Source organism: Lonchura striata, chromosome 33, assembly GCF_050655825.1.
Source record: "Lonchura striata isolate lonStrDom1 chromosome 33, ASM5065582v1, whole genome shotgun sequence".
Lineage (NCBI taxonomy): Eukaryota > Metazoa > Chordata > Aves > Passeriformes > Estrildidae > Lonchura > Lonchura striata.
This window is the reverse complement of record NC_140735.1, coordinates 6,529,182-6,548,253: the sequence shown is the minus strand read 5'-3', so window position 1 is coordinate 6,548,253 and position 19,072 is coordinate 6,529,182. Positions and strand designations below refer to the sequence as shown.

General features: G+C 56.1%; 1 protein-coding gene and 3 long non-coding RNA genes across 5 annotated transcripts; all 4 read left to right on the top strand.

Moving 5' to 3' along the window:
• The first annotated feature begins 3,138 nt into the window (after window positions 1–3,138).
• Window positions 3,139–18,988, top strand: LOC146764553 (kallikrein-14-like). The gene is made up of 8 exons (XM_085564483.1): window positions 3,139–3,157; window positions 7,567–7,670; window positions 12,755–12,917; window positions 14,411–14,658; window positions 17,414–17,550; window positions 18,504–18,665; window positions 18,824–18,844; window positions 18,942–18,988. Exons 2-6 carry the CDS (start codon window positions 7,568–7,570, stop codon window positions 18,651–18,653), a joined length of 801 nt encoding a protein of 266 aa, XP_085420609.1. The 5' UTR covers window positions 3,139–3,157; window position 7,567; the 3' UTR covers window positions 18,654–18,665; window positions 18,824–18,844; window positions 18,942–18,988.
• Window positions 3,859–5,541, top strand: LOC146764556 (uncharacterized). The gene is made up of 5 exons (XR_014950745.1): window positions 3,859–3,945; window positions 4,026–4,288; window positions 4,324–4,546; window positions 5,022–5,396; window positions 5,457–5,541. It is a non-coding gene; the product is annotated as an uncharacterized LOC146764556 (long non-coding RNA).
• LOC146764555 (uncharacterized) lies at window positions 9,670–12,316 on the top strand. Of its 2 annotated transcripts, none has more exons than XR_014950742.1 (5): window positions 9,670–10,333; window positions 10,366–10,392; window positions 10,505–10,682; window positions 10,734–10,790; window positions 10,864–12,316. It is a non-coding gene; the product is annotated as an uncharacterized LOC146764555 (long non-coding RNA). The 2 variants fall into 2 exon arrangements; XR_014950743.1 differs by having other exon boundaries at window positions 10,842–12,316.
• Window positions 14,701–15,404, top strand: LOC146764554 (uncharacterized). The gene is made up of 3 exons (XR_014950744.1): window positions 14,701–14,782; window positions 15,000–15,058; window positions 15,201–15,404. It is a non-coding gene; the product is annotated as an uncharacterized LOC146764554 (long non-coding RNA).
• Window positions 18,989–19,072: the final 84 nt, after the last annotated feature.

Genomic DNA, 19,072 nt, shown 5'->3' with positions numbered 1-19,072 from the left:
GGGTCATTTCAGGGTCACCTCGGGGTCATTTCAGGGTCACCCCAGTGCCACCACCCAGTGCCACCCCAGGGTCTCCTCAATGTCACCCCCAGGGTCACCCTGGGGTCACCTCGGGGTCACCTCAGGGTCACCTCAATGCCACCAGTGCCACCACCCCGGTGCCACCCCAGGGTCACCCCAATGTCACCCCCGGGGTCAGCAGTGCCACCAGTGCCACCAACCCCCGGGGTCACATTGATGTCACCCCAGTGCCACCACCCCAGTGCCACCTCAGGGTCACCTCAGGGTCACTCCCAGGGTCACCAGTGCCACCACCCCCGGTGCCACCCCAATGTCACCCCTGGGGTCACCTCAGTGTCACCTCAGGGTCCCCAGTGCCATCCCGGTGTCACTGCCACCAACCCCGGTGCCACCCCAGGGTCACCTCAGTGCCACCCCTGGTGCCACCCCGGTGTCACCAGTGCCACCCCAGGGTCACCCCAGGGTCCCCAGTGCCACCACCCCCAGGGTCACCTCAATGTCACCTCAATGTGACCTCCGGGGTCACCCCAGGGCCACCCCAGGGTCATCGGTGCCACCCCCAGGGTCACCCCTGGGGTCACCCCAATGTCACCTCAGGGTCCCCAGTGCCACCCCGGTGTCACTGTCACCACCCCCGGTGCCACCCCAGGGTCACCTCAATGCCACCCCTGGTGCCACCAGCCCAGGGTCACCTCAGTGTCACCCCCGGTGTCACCCTGGTGCCACCAGTGCCACCCCCTGTGTCACCTGTGTGCCACCTGTGCCACCCCAAAGTGCCACCAGGGTCACCGGTGCCAGCTGTGCCACCCCCGGGTGTCACCTGTGCTGCCCGCAGTGCCACCGGTGTCACCTGTGCCAGCCCCGGTGTCACCTGTGTGCCAGCACAGACCGGGCCTGGGGGGGTGGCACAGGTGGCACCGGTGACACAGGTGACACAGGTGACACTGTGGGTGGCACAGGTGACACAGGTGACACACAGGTGACACACAGGTGGCACAGGTGGCACACAGGTGACACTGCGGGTGGCACAGGTGACACAGGTGACACAGGTGACACACAGGTGACACAGGTGACACACGTGACACACGTGACACAGGTGACACCCAGGTGACACACAGGTGACACAGGTGACACAGGTGGCACACAGGTGACACACAGGTGACACAGGTGGCACTGTGGGTGGCACAGGTGGCACACAGGTGACACAGGTGACACAGGTGACACAGGTGACAGGTGACACAGGTGACAGGTGACACAGGTGACACAGGTGACACACAGGTGACAGGTGACACAGGTGACACAGGTGACACAGGTGGCAGGTGACACAGGTGACACAGGTGACACAGGTGGCAGGTGACACAGGTGACAGGTGACAGGTGACACAGGTGACACAGGTGGCAGGTGACACAGGTGACAGGTGACAGGTGACACAGGTGACACCAGGGGTGGCACAGGTGGCACCGGCGGGTCGGGTCAGGCCCCGCCCCCGGCGCTGTCACCTGCCGGGGGGGCCAGGTGTGCCCAGGGGACCCTCAAGACCCGGACATGGATCGGGATCGGGATCGGGATCAGGATCGGGATCGGGATCAGGATCAGGATCAAAACCCGGACATGGATCGGGATCAAAACCCGGATCAGGATCGGGATCGGGATCGGGATCAAAACCCGGACATGGATCGGGATCGGGATCGGGATCAAAACCCGGACATGGATCGGGATCAAAACCCGGATCGGGATTGGGATCAGGATCGGGATCGGGATCAGGATCAAAACCCGGACATGGATCGGGATCAAAACCCGGGCATGGATCAGGATCGGGATCGGGATCAGGATCAGGATCAAAACCGGACCCGGATCAGGATCGGGATCAGGATCAGGATCAGGATCAGGATCAGGATCGGGATCAGGATCAGGATCAGGATCGGGATCAGGATCAGGATCGGGATCGGGATCGGGATCAGGATCGGGATCAGGATCAGGATCGGGATCGGGATCAGGATCAGGATCGGGATCGGGATCGGGATCAGGATCAGGATCAGGATCAGGATCGGGATCGGGATCGGGATCAGGATTGAGATCAGGATCAGGATCAGGATCGGGATCGGGATCGGGATCAGGATCAGGATCAGGATCAGGATCGGGATCGGGATCGGGATCAGGATCGAGATCAGGATCAGGATCGGGATCAGGATCGGGATCGGGATCAGGATCGGGATCAGGATCGGGATCGGGATCAGGATCAGGATCGGGATCAGGATCGAGATCAGGATCAGGATCGGGATCAGGATCGGGATCGGGATCAGGATCGGGATCAGGATCGGGATCGGGATCAGGATCAGGATCGGGATCAGGATCGAGATCAGGATCAGGATCGGGATCAGGATCGGGATCGGGATCAGGATCAGGATCGGGATCAGGACCCGGATCAGACTCAGGACCCGGATCAGGATCAGGACCAGGACTCTGATCAGGACCCGGACCAGTTCCAGGCTCGGGACCAGGTTTAGGCTCAGGACCAGGTTTAGCCTCAGGTTTAGGACCAGGCTCAGGACCAGTTCCAGGCTCAGGACCAGTTCCAGGCTCAGGACCAGTTCCAGGCTCAGGACCAGGTTTAGGACCAGGACCAGGTTTAGGCTCAGGTTCTTTAGGACCAGGACCAGGTTTAGGCTCAGGTTCAGGACCAGTTCCAGGTTCAGGACCAGTTCCAGGCTCAGGACCAGGTTTAGGACCCGGACCAGGTTTAGGACCCGGATCAGGACCAGTTCCAGGACCAGGATCAGGATCAGGACCAGTTTTAGGACTAGGACCCGGACCAGGTTTAGGCTCAGGTTCAGGACCAGTTCCAGGCTCGGGACCAGGTTTAGGACCGGTTCAAAGGGGGGGAGGGTCCTCCCGGGGGTTCCTCCCACGGCGCTGCCGCGTCACCGCCCCTCCCCCACCCGCCCCTCCCACCCCCCGCCCCTCCCCCACCCCCGCCCCTCCCCCCCGCCCCTCCCCCCCGCCCCTCCCACCCCCCGCCCCTCCCCCACCCCCGCCCCTCCCCCCCGCCCCTCCCCCCCGCCCCTCCCCCGCCCCCGTCCCTATAAGAATTCCCGGCCCGGCCCCGCCCGGCTCCGCCGCTCCCGACCCGACCCAGGTGAGCCCGAGACAGGTGAGTGCCCCCCCCACCCCCCCCGATCCAGGTGAGACCCCCCTGATCCAGGTGAGACCCCCCTGATCCAGGTGAGACCCCCCAAATCCAGGTGAGACCCCCCAAATCCAGGTGAGAGCCCCAAATCCAGGTGAGACCCCCCAAATCCAGGTGAGACCCCCCCAAATCCAGGTGAGAGCCCCAAATCCAGGTGAGACCCCCCCAAATCCAGGTGAGAGCCCCAAATCCAGGTGAGACCCCCCAAATCCAGGTGAGACCCCCCCGATCCAGGTGAGACCCCCCCGATCCAGGTGAGACCCCCCAAATCCAGGTGAGACTCCCCAAATCCAGGTGAGAACCCCTCAAATCCAGGTGAGACCCCCCAAATCCAGGTGAGACTCCCCAAATCCAGGTGAGAACCCCTCAAATCCAGGTGAGACCCCCCAAATCCAAGTGAAACCCCCCTGATCCAGGTGAGACTCCCCCAAATCCAGGTGACACCCCCCAAATCCAGGTGAGATCCGAGACAGGTGAGCCCCGATCCAGGTGAGCCCGATCCAGGTGAGACCTGATCCAGGTGAGCCCAATCCAGGTGAGACCCGAGACAGGTGAGCCCAATCCAGGTGAGACCCGAAACAGGTGAGCCCAATCCAGGTGAGACCCGAAACAGGTGAGCCCGATCCAGGTGAGACCTGATCCAGGTGAGACCCGAGACAGGTGAGCCCGATCCAGGTGAGACCCGAAACAGGTGAGCCCAATCCAGGTGAGCCCGATCCAGGTGAGACCCGAGACAGGTGATACCCGATCCAGGTGAGACCCGAAACAGGTGATACCCGATCCAGGTGAGACCTGATCCAGGTGAGACCCGAGACAGGTGAGCCCGATCCAGGTGAGCCTCCCCCACCCCCAATCCAGGTGAACCCCACCCCAGCCAGGTGAGCCTGATCCAGGTGAACTCGAGCCAGGTGAGCCCCAAACCAGGTGAGCCTGATCCAGGTGTGTCAGATCCAGGTGTGTCAGATCCAGGTATCTCAGAGTGAGCATCTCAGGTATCCAGGTGAGCCCCAGCCAGGTAAGCCGGGTCCAGGTGAGCTCCACCCCAGCCAGGTGAGCCCCAGCCAGGTGAGCCCGAGCCAGGTGAGCCAGGTCCAGGTGAGCTCCACCCCATCCAGGTGAGCCCGAGCCAGGTGAGTTCCACCCCCCCCAATCCAGGTGAGCCCCCCCGAGCCAGGTGAGCTTGATCCAGGTGAGCCGGGTCCAGGTGAGCCCCACCCCAGCCAGGTGTGTCATATCCAGGTGAGCCCGAGCCAGGTGAATCCTCCCGAGCCAGGTGAGCCCGATCCAGGTAAGCCGGGTCCAGGTGAGCCCCACCCCAGCCAGGTGAGCCCCAGCCAGGTGAATCCTCCTGAGTCAGGTGAGCCGGATCCAGGTGAGCCGGATCCAGGTGAGCCGGATCCAGGTGAGCTGGATCCAGGTGTGTCAGATCCAGGTGAGCCCTGGTCCAGGTGAGCTGAAGCCAGGTGAGCCCGATCCAGGTGAGCCCAAGCCAGGTGAGCCCAGTCCAGGTGTGTCAGATCCAGGTGAGCTGGATCCAGGTGAGCTCCCCTAGATCCAGGTGAGCCAGATCCAGGTGAGCCCGGTCCAGGTGAGTCTGAGCCAGGTGAGTTCCACCTGATCCAGGTGAGTCTGAGCCAGGTGAGGCCCCCCTGATCCAGGTGAGCCCAGTCCAGGTGAGCTGAAGCCAGGTGAGCCCAGTCCAGGTGTGTCAGATCCAGGTGAGCCCAGTCCAGGTGTGTCAGATCCAGGTGAGCCTGATCCAGGTGAGCCGGGTCCAGGTGAGCCCCACCCCAGCCAGGTGAGCCTGAGCCAGGTGAACCCGAGCCAGGTGAATCCTCCTGAGTCAGGTGAGCCCCAGTCCAGCCAGGTGAGCCGGATCCAGGTGAGCCCAGTCCAGGTGAGCCAGATCCAGGTGAGCCCGATCCAGGTGAGCCCAGTCCAGGTGAGCTCCCCTAGATCCAGGTGAGCCCAGTCCAGGTGAGCCTGGTCCAGGTGTGTCAGATCCAGGTGAGCCCAAGCCAGGTGAACTCCCCCCTCAGCCAGGTGTGTCAGATCCAGGTGAGCTCCCCTAGATCCAGGTGAGCCCAGTCCAGGTGAGCCCAGTCCAGGTGTGTCAGATCCAGGTGAGCCGGATCCAGGTGAGCTCCCCCCGATCCAGGTGTGTCAGATCCAGGTGAGTCCCAGCCAGGTGAGCCCAGTCCAGGTGTGTCAGATCCAGGTGTGTCAGATCCAGGTGAGTCCCAGCCAGGTGAGCCCCTGCCAATCCAGGTGAGCCCCCCCCCAGTCCCCCAGAAATCCCCAAAATTTCCCCCAAAATTTCCCCCAAAATTCCCAAAATTCCCCCAGATCCCACCTGGCTCTCACCTGGATTCAAGAGCCCAAAAATTCCCCAAAAATTCCCCCAAAATTCCCAAGAAATTCCCCAAAATTCCCCAAATCTCACCTGGATCGTGGCCACGCCCCCTCCCAGCACCTGGAACTCACCTGGATCCAAAAATTCCCCAAAAATCCCCAAATCTCACCTGGATCCCAAACGCCAAAAATTCCCCAAAAATTTCCCTCAAAATTCCCCAAAATCCCAGAAATTCCTCCCAAAATTCCCCCCAATCTCACCTGGATCCCAAACCCCAAAACCCCAAAAATTTCCCCAAACCCCCAAAAAACCCCAAAACCCCAAAAAAAACCCAAAATCCTCCAAAATTTCCCAAAAATTCCCCCAAAATCCCCCAAATTTTTCCCAAATCTCCCCAAAATTACCCAAATATTCCCCAAGTCCCCCCAAATTCCCCCCCAAAAAAAAAATCCCCAAAATTTTCCCAAATTTCCCCAACATTTTCCCAAATTCCCCCAAATTTCCCCCAAATCCCCAAAATTCTCAAAAAAATTTGCAGAAAATTCCCCAAATTTTCTTAAATATTCCCCAAAAATTCCACCAACATTTTCCCCAAAATTCCCCCCAAAATCCCCAAAAATTTCCCCAAAATTCCCACATTTTCCCCAAATTTCCCCAAAAATTCCACAAAATTCCCCAAATCTTCCCCAAATTTCCCCCCAACATTCCCCCAAAATTCCCTAAAATTCCCCTCCAAATTTCCATATTTTCCCCAAATTTCCCCAAATTGTCCCCAAAAATTCCCCAAATTTTCCCCCAAATTTCCCCAAATATCCCCCAAAATCCCCCCAAAATCAAAAAAAATCCCCCCAAAATTTCCATATTTTCCACAGATTTCCCCAAATTTCCCCAAAAATTCCATAAAATCCCCCAAATATCCCCCAAAATTCCCCAAAAATTTCCCAAAATCTTCCCCAAATTCCCGCAAATTTCCCCAAATCTGCCAAATCCCCCCAAATATGCCACAAAATTCCCCCAAAATTCCCCCAAAATCCCAAAATTCCCAGATTTGCCCCAAATCGCCCCAAATCCCCCCAAAATTCCAAAATCTTCCCCAAAATCTTCCCCAAAATTCCCCAAAATCCCACAAATTTCCCAAAATTCCCCCAAAATTTCCCAAAATTCCCCAAAATCTTCCCCAAAATCCCCCAGATTTCCCCAAAATTCCCCCAAAAATCCCAAAATTCCCCCATTTCTCCTAAATTGTCCCCAAATTTTCCCCACATTTCTCCAAAATCCCCAAAATTCCCCCCAAAATTCCTCCAAAATTCCAAAAATTCCCTGTAAAATTCCCCAAATCTTCCCCAAAATGCCCCAAATTTCCCCACATTCCCCCAAAATCCCCCAAAATTCCTCAATATCCCCCAATTTTCCCCAAATTTCCCCCAAATTTTCCCCAAAATCCCAAAATTCCCCCAAAATCCCCCAAAATTTCCCCAAAATTTCCCCAAAATTCCCCCAAAATCCCCCAAATTTCCCCAAATTCCCCCAAATTTTCCATATTTTCCCCAAATCCCCCCAAATTTCCCCAAATTTCCCCAAAATCCCCAAATTCCCCCAAACATCCCCCAAAATTCTCCAAAATTCCTCAAAATTCCTCAAAATTCCCCAAATTTCCCTAAATATCCCCCAAAATCCCAAAATTCCCCCAAAATCTTCCCCGAAATCCCCCAAATTTCCCCAAAATTCCTCCAAAATCCCCAAAATTCCCTGCAAAATTCCCCAAATCTTCCCCGAAATCCCCCAAATTTCCCCCCAAAATTCCCCAAAATCCCAAAATTCCCCCCAAAAATTCCCCAAAATCCCTCAAATTTTCCATATTTTCCCCAAATTTCCCCAAAATTTCCAAATTCCCCCCAAATTTCCCCAAATTTCCCCCAAATCCCCCCAAATTCCCCAATACCCCATGCCCCGTTCCCGCGGCGCGGGATTTGCCCGAATTCCGCGTTTTTCGCCCCAATTCCAGGATGGTTCCCGCCGGGCGCCGGCCCCGCCCCCTCCTGCTGCTCCTCCCCCTCCTCGCGCTCGGCCCCGCCCCCCGCGCGCGCGCGGCCAATGGAGAGCGAGCGCGTGAGCCGGACTGGGGCGAAAAACGGGGAAATCGGGAAAAACGGGAAAAAACGGGGAAAAACGGGGAAAAAAACGGGGAAAACGGGAAAAACGGGGAAAACGGGGAAAAAAACGGGAAAAACGGGAAAAACGGGGAAAAAACCGGGGAAAAAAACGGGAAAAACGGGGGAAAAACGGGAAAAACGGGGAAATCGGGAAAAACGGGGAAAACGGGGAAAAAAACGGGAAAAACGGGAAAAACGGGGGAAAAACGGGGAAAACCGGGAAAAAACGGGGAAAACGGGAAAAACGGGGAAAAACGGGGAAAAATGGGGGAAAACGGGGAAAAAAACCGGGAAAAATCGGGGAAAACGGGGAAAAACGGGGAAAAAAAAACGGGAAAAACGGGAAAAAACGGGGAAAAAAACGGGGAAAAACCGGGGAAAACGGGAAAAAACGGGGAAAAAAACGGGGAAAAACTGGGGAAAAACGGGGAAAAACAGGAAAAAACCGGGAAAAAATGGGAAAAATCGGGAAAAAACGGGAAAAATCCGGGGAAAACCGGGGAAAAATGGGGAAAAAACGGGAAAAAATGGGAAAAAATGGGGAAAAACGGGAAAAAACGGGAAAAACCGGGGAAAACTGGGAAAAAACGGGAAAAAACGGGAATTCCGGGGGGAAATGGGGAAATTGGGGGGAATTTGGGGGGGAATTAGGGGAAAAATGGGAAAAAATTGGGGAAATTTGGGGGAAATTTTGGGGAATTTGGGGGGAAATTTGGGAGAAATTTGGGGAAATTTGGGAATTCTGGGTGGAAATTTGGGGAAAAATGGGGAAATTCGGGGGAATTTGGGGAAAATTTGGGGGAATTTGGGAATTCTGGGGGGAAATTGGGGAATTCTGGGGGAAATTTGGGAAAATTTGGGGGGAATTTGGGAATTTTGGGGGGAAATTTGGGAACATATGGGAAAAATTTGGGGAAATTTGGGGGGAATTAGGGAATTCTGGGGGGGAATTTGGGGGGAATTTGGGGGAAATTTGGGAAAATTTGGGAAAATTCAGGGAAAATATGGGAAAAACTTGGGGAAATTCGGGGCAACTTGGGAATTACAAGGAAAATTTGGGAAAAATTCGGGAATTCTGGGGGAAATTCAGGAATTCTGGGGGAAATTTGGGAATTCTAGGGAAAATTTGGGGGTTGGGGTTTGGGATTTTGGGATTTTTGTGGATTTTGTGGTTTTGGGGTTGGAATTTTGGGGAATTTTTGGGGATTTTGGGAATTTTGGGGATTTTTTGGTGGATTTTTGTGATTTTGGGGATTTTTTTGGAATTTTTTGGGAACTCAGGGCGGTCACTCAGTGGTCACTCAGGGGTCACTCAGTGGTCACTCAGGGGTCACTCGGGGTCACTCAGGGGTCACTCAGTGGTCAGTGGTCACTCATTGGTCACTCAGTGGTCACTCAGTGGTCACTCATTGGTCACTCATTGGTCACTCAGGGTCACTCATTGGTCACTCATTGGTCACTCAGTGGTCACTCAGTGGTCACTCAGTGGTCACTCAGTGGTCACTCAGGGTCACTCAGGGTCACTCATTGGTCACTCAGTGGTCACTCAGTGGTCACTCAGTGGTCACTCAGGGGTCACTCAGGGTCATTCAGGGTCACTCAGGGGTCACTCAGGGTCACTCATTGGTCACTCAGTGGTCACTCAGGGGTCACTCAGGGGTCACTCAGGGTCACTCAGGGGTCACTCAGGGGTCACTCAGGGTCACTCAGTGGTCACTCAGTGGTCACTCAGGGGTCACTCAGGGTCATTCAGGGTCACTCAGGGGTCACTCAGGGTCACTCATTGGTCACTCAGTGGTCACTCAGTGGTCACTCAGGGGTCACTCAGGGTCACTCAGGGGTCACTCAGGGGTCACTCAGGGTCACTCAGGGGTCACTCAGGGGTCACTCAGGGTCACTCAGGGTCACTCAGGGTCACTCAGGTGGTCACTCATTGGTCACTCAGGAGGTCACTCAGGGCCCAGGTGGTCACTCAATGTGGTCCTGGTCCAGGTGGTTCTAAGGTCCAGGTGGTCACTCTCAAGGTGGTCACAAGGCCCAGGTGACCATGGCCAAGGTGGTCACAGGGACATGGTGGCCACAGGTCCTGGTGGTCAGAAGGTCAAGGTGGTCACAGGGTCCAGGTGACCATGGCCAAGGTGGGTCCAGGTGACCATGGCCAAGGTGGTCACGGGGTCCAGGTGGCCACAGGTCCAGGTGGTCAGAAGGTCAAGGTGGTCAGAAGGTCAAGGTGGTCACAGGTCCAGGTGGTCACTCTTAGGGTGGTCTCAGGGTCCAGGTGGTCACAGGGTCCAGGTGGTCACAGGTCCAGGTGTTCATGGTCCAGGTGGTCACAGGTCCAGGTGGTCATTCTTAGGGTGGTCTCAGGGTCCAGGTGGCCTCAGGGTCCAGGTGGTCACAGGGTCCAGGTGGTCACAGGTCCAGGTGGTCACTCTTAGGGTGGTCTCAGGGTCCAGGTGGCCTCAGGGTCCAGGTGGTCACAGGGTCCAGGTGGTCACAGGTCCAGGTGGTCACTCTTAGGGTGGTCTCAGGGTCCAGGTGGCCTCAGGGTCAAGGTGGTCACAGGTCCAGGTAGTCAGAAGGTCCAGGTGGTCACTCTCAAGGTGGTCACAGGTCCAGGTAGTCAGAAGGTCCAGGTGGTCACTCTCAAGGTGGTCACAGGTCCAGGTGGTCAGAAGGTCCAGGTGGTCACTCTCAAGGTGGCCACAGGTCCAGGTGGTCACTCTTAGGGTGGTCACAGGGTCCAGGTGGTCTCAGGGTCCAGGTGTTCATGGTCCAGGTGGTCAGAAGGTCCGGGTGGTCAAGGAGGTCACCTTTCCCCAGGTGACCCCAGCCCCACCTGGGCCCCCGTTCCTCGTTCTTGGCCCAGCTGGGCGTGGCTGGAATGTCCGGAGTCCTCCAGGGCAGGTGAGACCCTGACCCCACCTGGGCAGGTGAGACCCAGGAGACCCTGACCCCACCTGGGCAGGTGAGACCCAGGAGACCCTGACCCCGCCCAGGTGACCCTGACCCCACCCAGGTGAGACCCTGACCCCACCTGGGCAGGTGAGACCCAGGAGACCCTGACCCCACCCAGGTGAGACCCAGGAGACCCTGACCCCGCCCAGGTGACCCTGACCCCGCCCAGGTGAGACCCTGACCCCACCCAGGTGAGACCCTGACCCCACCTGGGCAGGTGAGACCCAGGAGACCCTGACCCCACCCAGGTGAGACCCAGATGACCCTGAGCCCACCCAGGTGACCCCGCCCAGGTGACCCCGCCCAGGTGACCCCGCCCAGGTGACCCCGCCCAGGTGACCCCACTGACCCCGCCCAGGTGACCCCGGCGCCCTCCTGATGACGTCACAGCTTCCGGCACCCCTGATTGGCCGCCGGAGCGGAGGCGTCACGTGACCGCAAGGGCCCGAATCCCAAATTTTCCCTTTTTGGGGCCTTTTCCCCATTTCCCACCCAATTTTCCTCCTTTTTTCCCCAAAATTCCCAAATTTTTCCCCATTTTTGGTCAATTCCTCATTTTCCCCATTTCCCCCCCAATTTTCCATCTTTTTTCCCAAAATTCCCCAATTTTTCCCCATTTTTGGTCCATTCCTCCCCCTTACCAATTTTCCATCTTTTTTCCCAAAATTCCCCAATTTTTCCCCATTTTTGGTCCATTCCTCATTTTCCCCATTTCCCCCCCAATTTTCCATCTTTTTTCCCCAAATTCCCAAAAATTTCCCCATTTTTGGTCCATTCCTCCCCCTTACCAATTTTCCTCTTTTTTTCCCAAAATTCCCAAATTTTTCCCCATTTTTGGTCCATTCCCCCTTTCTCCCCATTTCCCCCATTTTTTCCCAATTTTCCCTCCATTTTTTTCCCTTTTTCCCATTTTTTTACCATTTCTTTCCTTTTTTTTTTACCTTTTCCTACAATTTCCCCCCTTTTTCTCCATTTTTCGGGACAAAATTCCCATTTTTCTCCCAATGTTTCCCTGTTTTTTTCCTCCCATTTTTTCTCAATTTCCCCCAGCCTTTTCTCCTGATTTTTTCCCATTTTATCCCATTTTTCCCCCATTTCCCCCCATTTTTTCCCCCATTTTTTTCCCATTTTTTCTCATTTTTTCACCCATTTTCCCCCATTTTTTCACCGTTTTTGTAATTTTTTCCCAATTTCTCCCTTTTTTGCCCCATTTCCAGTCCCCAAGTAGGACGAGTCGTGGATCTTCCCCCCTTTTTTCCCCCATTTTTTTCCCCATTTTTTCCCATTTTTTCACCATTTCCCCCCATTTTTTCACCGTTTTTTTCTCATTTTTTCACCATTTTTTCCCGTTTTTTCACTGTTTTTTTGTAATTTTTTCCCATTTTTTCACCGTTTTTTCCCATTTTCCCCATTTTTTCCCCCATTTTTTTCCCATTTTTTCTCATTTTTTCACCCATTTCCCCCCATTTTTTCACCGTTTTTGTAATTTTTTCCCAATTTCTCCCGTTTTTTCCCCCATTTCCAGTGCCCAAGGAGGACAAGTCGTGGATCTTCCCCTAATTTTTTCCCCATTTCCCCCCTATTTTTTTCTCATTTTTTCACCATTTCCCCCCATTTTTTCACCCTTTTTCCCCATTTTTTCCCCATTTTTTCCCGTTTTTTCACTGTTTCTCCCCATTTCCAGTGCCCGAGGAGGACGAGTCGCGGATCATCGGGGGCCCCGCGCCCATTCCAGGACATTTTCCCCATTTTTTCCCATTTTTTCACCGTTTTTTCACCGTTTTTCCCCATTTTTTCACTGTTTTTCCCATTTTTTCACCGTTTTTCCCCATTTTTTCACCGTTTTTCCCCATTTTTTCACCCTTTTTCCCCATTTTTTCCCATTTTTTCCCGTTTTTTCACCGTTTCTCCCCATTTCCAGTGCCTGAGGAGGACGAGTCGTGGATCTTCCCCCCGTTTTACCCCATTTCCCCCCATTTTTTTCCCCTTTTTTTTTTCCCATTTTTTCACCATTTTTTCTCATTTTTTCACCATTTTTTCCCCGTTTTTTCCCGTTTTTTCACCGTTTCTCCCCATTTCCAGTGCCCGAGGAGGACGAGTCGCGGATCATCGGGGGCCGGCCCTGCTCGGTGGCCCAGCGCCCGTTCCAGGTGGCCCTGACCAAGCGGGGGCAGATCCTGTGCGGGGGGAGCCTCGTGGCCGCCCAGTGGGTCCTGACGGCCGCGCACTGCCGGCAGCCCCTCAGGTGAGGCACCCGGGCACACCTGGGCACACCTGGGCACACCTGGGCACACCTGGGCACACCTGGGGGCACCTGGGATCCATAAAACGTCGTTTCGGGGCGAAAAAACGACGTTCTGGGTGCAAAAAACAGTGGGGAACTGGGATTTGGGGTCACCTGAAGGTCTTGAGATGTTGGGTGGAGCCACTCTGGGGACATCTGGGCACACCCGGGCACACCTGGGCACACCTGGGCACACCTGGGCACACCTGGGCACACCTGGAGGTGCCTGGGATCCGTAAAACGTCGTTTCGGGGTGAAGAAACCAAATTTTGGGGCCAAAAAATGGGGTTTGGGGGTCAAAAACGGTGCTTGAGGTCACCTGAAGGTCTTGAGATGTTGGGTGGAGCCACTCTGGGGACACCTGGGCACACCTGGGGACATTTGGGCACACCTGGGCACACACCTGGCTGGGTGGAGACACCTGTCCCACCTCGGCTGTGCTGGAGCCACCTCACCTGTGGTGTGTCACCTGTGCTGTGTCACCTGTCCCATCTCACCTGTCCCATCTCACCTGTCCCATGGAGCTCCATCTCACCTGTCCATCTCACCTGTCCTGTGTCACCTGTCCCATCTCACCTGTCCCATCTCACCTGTCCTGTGTCACCTGTCCATCTCACCTGTCCATGTCACCTGTCCATCTCACCTGTCCATCTCACCTGTGCTGTGTCACCTGTGCTGTGTCACCTGTCCCATCTCACCTGTCCATCTCACCTGTCCATCTCACCTGTCCCATCTCACCTGTCCCATGGATCTCCATCTCACCTGTCCCATGGATCTCCATCTCACCTGTCCATCTCACCTGTCCCATCTCACCTGTCCCATCTCACCTGTCCCATGGATCTCCATCTCACCTGTCCCATCTCACCTGTCCCATGGATCTCCATCTCACCTGTCCATCTCACCTGTCCCATCTCACCTGTCCCATCTCACCTGTCCCATGGATCTCCATCTCACCTGTCCATCTCACCTGTCCATCTCACCTGTCCCATGGATCTCCATCTCACCTGTCCCATGGATCTCCATCTCACCTGTCCCATGGGTCTCCATCTCACCTGTCCATCTCACCTGTCCATCTCACCTGTCCATCTCACCTGTCCCATGGAGCTCCATCTCACCTGTCCATCTCACCTGTCCATCTCACCTGTCCATCTCACTGTTGCAGGGAGCTCCAGGTGCTGGTGGGCACCACGTCTCTTCGGGCAGGTACGGGCCAGGTGCGCTCACCTGTCCTGTGTCACCTGTCCCATCTCACCTGTCCCATCTCACCTGTCCCATCTCACCTGTCCATCTCACCTGTCCCATGGATCTCCATCTCACCTGTCCCATCTCACCTGTCCATCTCACCTGTCCATCTCACCTGTCCCATGGATCTCCATCTCACCTGTCCCATCTCACCTGTCCATCTCACCTGTCCCATCTCACCTGTCCCATGGATCTCCATCTCACCCTCCCAGGGAGCTCCAGGTGCTGGTGGGCACCACGTCTCTGCGGGCAGGTACGGGCCAGGTGCGCGGCGTCTCGGCCGTGCAGGTGCACCCCGGCTACGACGCGCGGCGCAACGACAACGACTTCATGCTGCTGCGGCTGGACGCGCCCGTGCGCTTCGGGCCGCGCGTCAAGAAGATCCGCCCGGCGCCCAGGTGTCCCCGCGCCGGCCAGAACTGCAGCGTCAGCGGCTGGGGCACCACCAAGTCACCTGGAGGTACCTGGGCACACCTGGGCACACCTGGGCACACCTGGGGGGGTGGGAAGGGTCTCAGGTGAGCCCCAGGTGAGCCCCAGGTGAGCTTTGTGGAGCTCTTTGTGGAGACCAGGTGGGATCTCAGGTGGGATCTCAGGTGGGTTCCCAGGTGGGATCTCAGGTGGGATCTCAGGTGGGATCTCAGATCTCAGGTGGGATCTCAGGTGGGTTCCTAAATGGAGTCTCAGGTGGGATCTCAGGTGTGTCTCAGGTGGATCTCAGGTGGGGTCTCAGGTGGGTTCCCAGGTGAGGTTTGTGGAGCTCTCTGTGAAGACCAGGTGGGATCTCAGGTGGGATCTCAGGTGGGTTCCCATGTTGGTCTCAGATGAGATCTCAGGTGGGTTCCTAAATGGGATCTCAGGTGTGTCTCAGGTGTGTCTCAGGTGTGCCCAGGTGTCCCCGCGCCGGCCAGAACTGCAGCGTCAGCGGCTGGGGCACCACCAAGTCACCTGGAGGTACCTGGGCACACCTGGGCACACCTGGGGGGGTGGGAAGGGTCTCAGGTGAGCCCCAGGTGAGCCCCAGGTGAGCTTTGTGGAGCTCTTTGTGGAGACCAGGTGGGATCTCAGGTGGGATCTCAGGTGGGTTCCCAGGTGGGATCTCAGGTGGGATCTCGGATCTCAGGCGGGATCTCAGGTGGGTTCCTAAATGTGGTCTCAGGTGGGTTCTCAGGTGGGTTCCTAGGTGGGATCTCAGGTGGGTTCCCAGGTGGGATCTCAGGTGGGTTCCAAAATGGGGTCCCAGGTGGGATCTCAGGTGGGTTCCCAGGTCAGGTCTCAGGTGAGATCTCAGGTGAGGTTTCTGGAGCTCTCTATGGAGACCAGGTGGGATCTCAGGTGGGTTCCCAGGTGGGTCTCAGGTGGGATCTCAGGTGGGATCTCAGGTGTGTCTCAGGTGGATCTCAGGTGGGGTCTCAGGTGGGTTCCCAGGTCAGGTCTCAGGTGAGATCTCAGGTGAGGTTTCTGGAGCTCTCTATGGAGACCAGGTGGGATCTCAGGTGGGTTCCTAAATGTGGTCTCAGGTGGGTTCCCAGGTGGGATCTCAGGTGGGTTCCCAGGTGGGTCTCAGGTGGGTTCCCAGGTGGGTCTCAGGTGGCATCTCAGGTGGCATCTCAGGTGTGTCTCAGGTGTGCCCAGGTGTGCCCAGGTGTGCCCAGGTGTCCCCGCGCTGGCCAGAACTGCAGCGTCAGCGGCTGGGGCACCACCAAGTCACCCGGAGGTACCTGGGCACACCTGGGCACACCTGGGCACACCTGGGCAGGTCCAGGAAGGTTTTGGGTTCCACCAAGGCTGGGAACGGCCCCAAAATGGGGCAAATCCGGGGGATTTTGGGTCCCATGAAATAAAAAATTGAGATTTTTTGGGATTTTTGGGGGATTTTGGGGATTTTTTTTGGATTTTTGGCTTTTTCTCCCTCACCTGTCTCACCTGGGCTCACCTGTGCAGGTGTTCATCCCCTTTGGGGCTGGGAACGGTCCCGGAATGGGGCAAATCTGGGGGATTTTGGGTCCCATGTAACCAAAAATGGGAACTTTGGGATATTTTGGGGAATTTTTTTGATTTTTAAAAAATTTTCACTATTTTTTCTCTCACCTGTCCCACCTATGCTCACCTGGGCAGGTCCAGGAAGGTTTTGGGTTCCACCAAGGCTGGGAATGGTCTCAGAATGGGGCAAATCCGGGGGATTTTGGGTCCCATGTAACAGAAATGGGAATTTTGGGGGATTTTTTGGGGATTTTTTTGATTTTTGTTTAATGTTCGCCCTTTTCCCGCTCACCTGGCGCACCTGCCCACCTCACCTGGGCTCACCTGTGCAGGTGCTCATCACCTTTGGGGCTGGGAACGGTCCCGGAATGGGGCAAATCCGGGGGATTTTGAATCCCATGAAATAAAAAATTGAGATTTCTTGGGATTTTGGGGGGATTTTTGGGGATTTTGGGGATTTTTTTTGATTTTTGGTTTTTTTCTCCCTCACCTGTCTCACCTGTCTCACCTGTGCAGGTGTTCATCCCCTTTGGGGCTGGGAATGGTCCCGGAATGGGGCAAATCCGGGAGATTTTGGGTCCCATGTAACAGAAATGGGAATTTTGGGGGATTTTCTTGATTTTTAAAGTATTTTCATTCTTTTCCCGCTCACCTGGCGCACCTGTCCGCCTCACCTGTGCTCACCTGTGCAGGTGCTCATCACCTTTGGGGCTGCGAACGGTCCCGGAATGGGGCAAATCCGGGAGATTTTGGGTCCCATGTGACCAAAAATGGGAATTTTGGGATATTTTGGGGAATTTTTTTGATTTTTAAAAAATTTTCACTATTTTTTCTCTCACCTGTCCCACCTGTGCTCACCTGGGCAGGTCCAGGAAGGTTTTGGGTTCCACCAAGGCTGGGAACGGTCCCGGAATGGGGCAAATCTGGGGGATTTTGGGTCCCATGAAATAAAAAATTGAGATTTTTTGGGATTTTTGGGGGATTTTGGGGGATTTTGGGGATTTTTTTTGATTTTTGTTTTTTTTCTCCCTCACCTGTCTCACCTGTGCTCACCTGTGCAGGTGTTCATCACCTTTGGGGCTGGGAACGGCCCCAAAATGGGGCAAATCCGGGGGATTTTGGGTCCCATGTGACCAAAAATGGGAATTTTGGGGGATTTTCTTGATTTTTAAAGTATTTTCATTCTTTTCCCGCTCACCTGGCGCACCTGCCCGCCTCACCTGTGCCCGCAGCGCGGCTGCCGCGGGACCTGCAGTGCGCCCAGGTGCAGACCTTCGGCGCCCGGCAGTGCGCCCGCGCCTACGGCGGCGCCGTCACGCCCAACATGTTCTGCGCAGGTGTGGCGCAGGGCGGCGTCGACTCCTGCCAGGTGAGTGCCCAGGTGTGCCCAGGTGTGCCCCAGGTGTGCCCAGGTGTGCCCAGGTGTGCCCAGGTGTGCCCCAGGTGTGTGTCAGGTGTGCCCAGGTGTGCCCAGGTGTGTGTCAGGTGTGCCCAGGTGTGACTGGTGAGTGCCCAGGTGTGCCCAGGTGTGCGTCAGGTGTGCCCAGGTGTGTGTCAGGTGTGCCCAGGTGTGTGTCAGGTGTGACTGGTGAGTGCCCAGGTGTGCCCAGGTGTGCCCAGGTGTGCCAGGTGTGTGTCAGGTGTGCCCAGGTGTGTGTCAGGTATGACTGGTGAGTGCCCAGGTGTGCCCCAGGTGTGCCCCAGGTGTGCCCCAGGTGTGCCCAGGTGTGCCCAGGTGTGCCCCAGGTGTGCCAGGTGTGTGTCAGGTATGACTGGTGAGTGCCCAGGTGTGCCCATGTGTGTGTCAGGTGTGACTGGTGAGTGCCCAGGTGTGCCCCAGGTGTGCCCATGTGTGTGTCAGGTGTGCCCAGGTGTGCCCAGGTGTGTGCCAGGTGTGCCCAGGTGTGCCCAGGTGTGTGTCAGGTGTGCCCCAGGTGTTCCAGGTGTGCCAGGTGTGTGTCATGTATGACTGGTGAGCGCCCAGGTGTATTTACCTGTCCCAGGTGTATCCCAGGTGTATCTCAGGTGTATCCCAGGTGTGTTTACCTGTCTCAGGTGTATTTACCTGTCTCAGGTGTGTTTACCTGTCTCACCTGTGCAGGGTGACTCCGGGGGCCCACTGGTGTGCGGGGGGTACCTGCAGGGCGTGGTCTGTGCCAGGTGTAACCCAGGTGTATCCCAGGTGTATCCCAGGTGTATCCCAGGTGTATTTACCTGTCCCAGGTGTATCCCAGGTGTATCCCAGGTGTATTTACCTGTCCCAGGTGTGTTTACCTGTCTCAGGTGTGTTTACCTGTCTCACCTGTGTCTCACCTGTCCCAGGGTGACTCCGGGGGCCCGCTGGTGTGCGGGGGGTACCTGCAGGGCGTGGTCTCCTGGGGCCTGGCCGTGTGTGGTCAGCGTGGTCAGCCGGGCGTCTACAGCAACGTCTGCCGGGCCCGCGCCTGGATCCGCCGCGTCACCGGGGAGTGACCGCGAGTGACCGCGAGTGACCACGAGTGACCACGAGTGACCAGGAATGACCACGAGTGACCACCATGGACCAGGAGTGACCAACAGTGACCAGAGACCAACAGTGACCAGCAGTGACCAACAACCCATGACCAACAGCGACCAACAGTGACCAGTGACCAACAGTGACCACGAGTGACCGCGAGTGACCACAAGTGACCACCAGTGACCAGCAGTGACCAGGAGTGACCACCATGGACCAGGAGTGACCACGAGTGACCAGTGACCAACAGTGACCAGTGACCAACAGTGACCAGCAGTGACCAGGAGTGACCACCATGGACCAGGAGTGACCACGAGTGACCAGTGACCAACAGTGACCAGTGACCAACAGTGACCAGCAGTGACCAACAGCGACCAGTGACCAACAGTGACCAGTG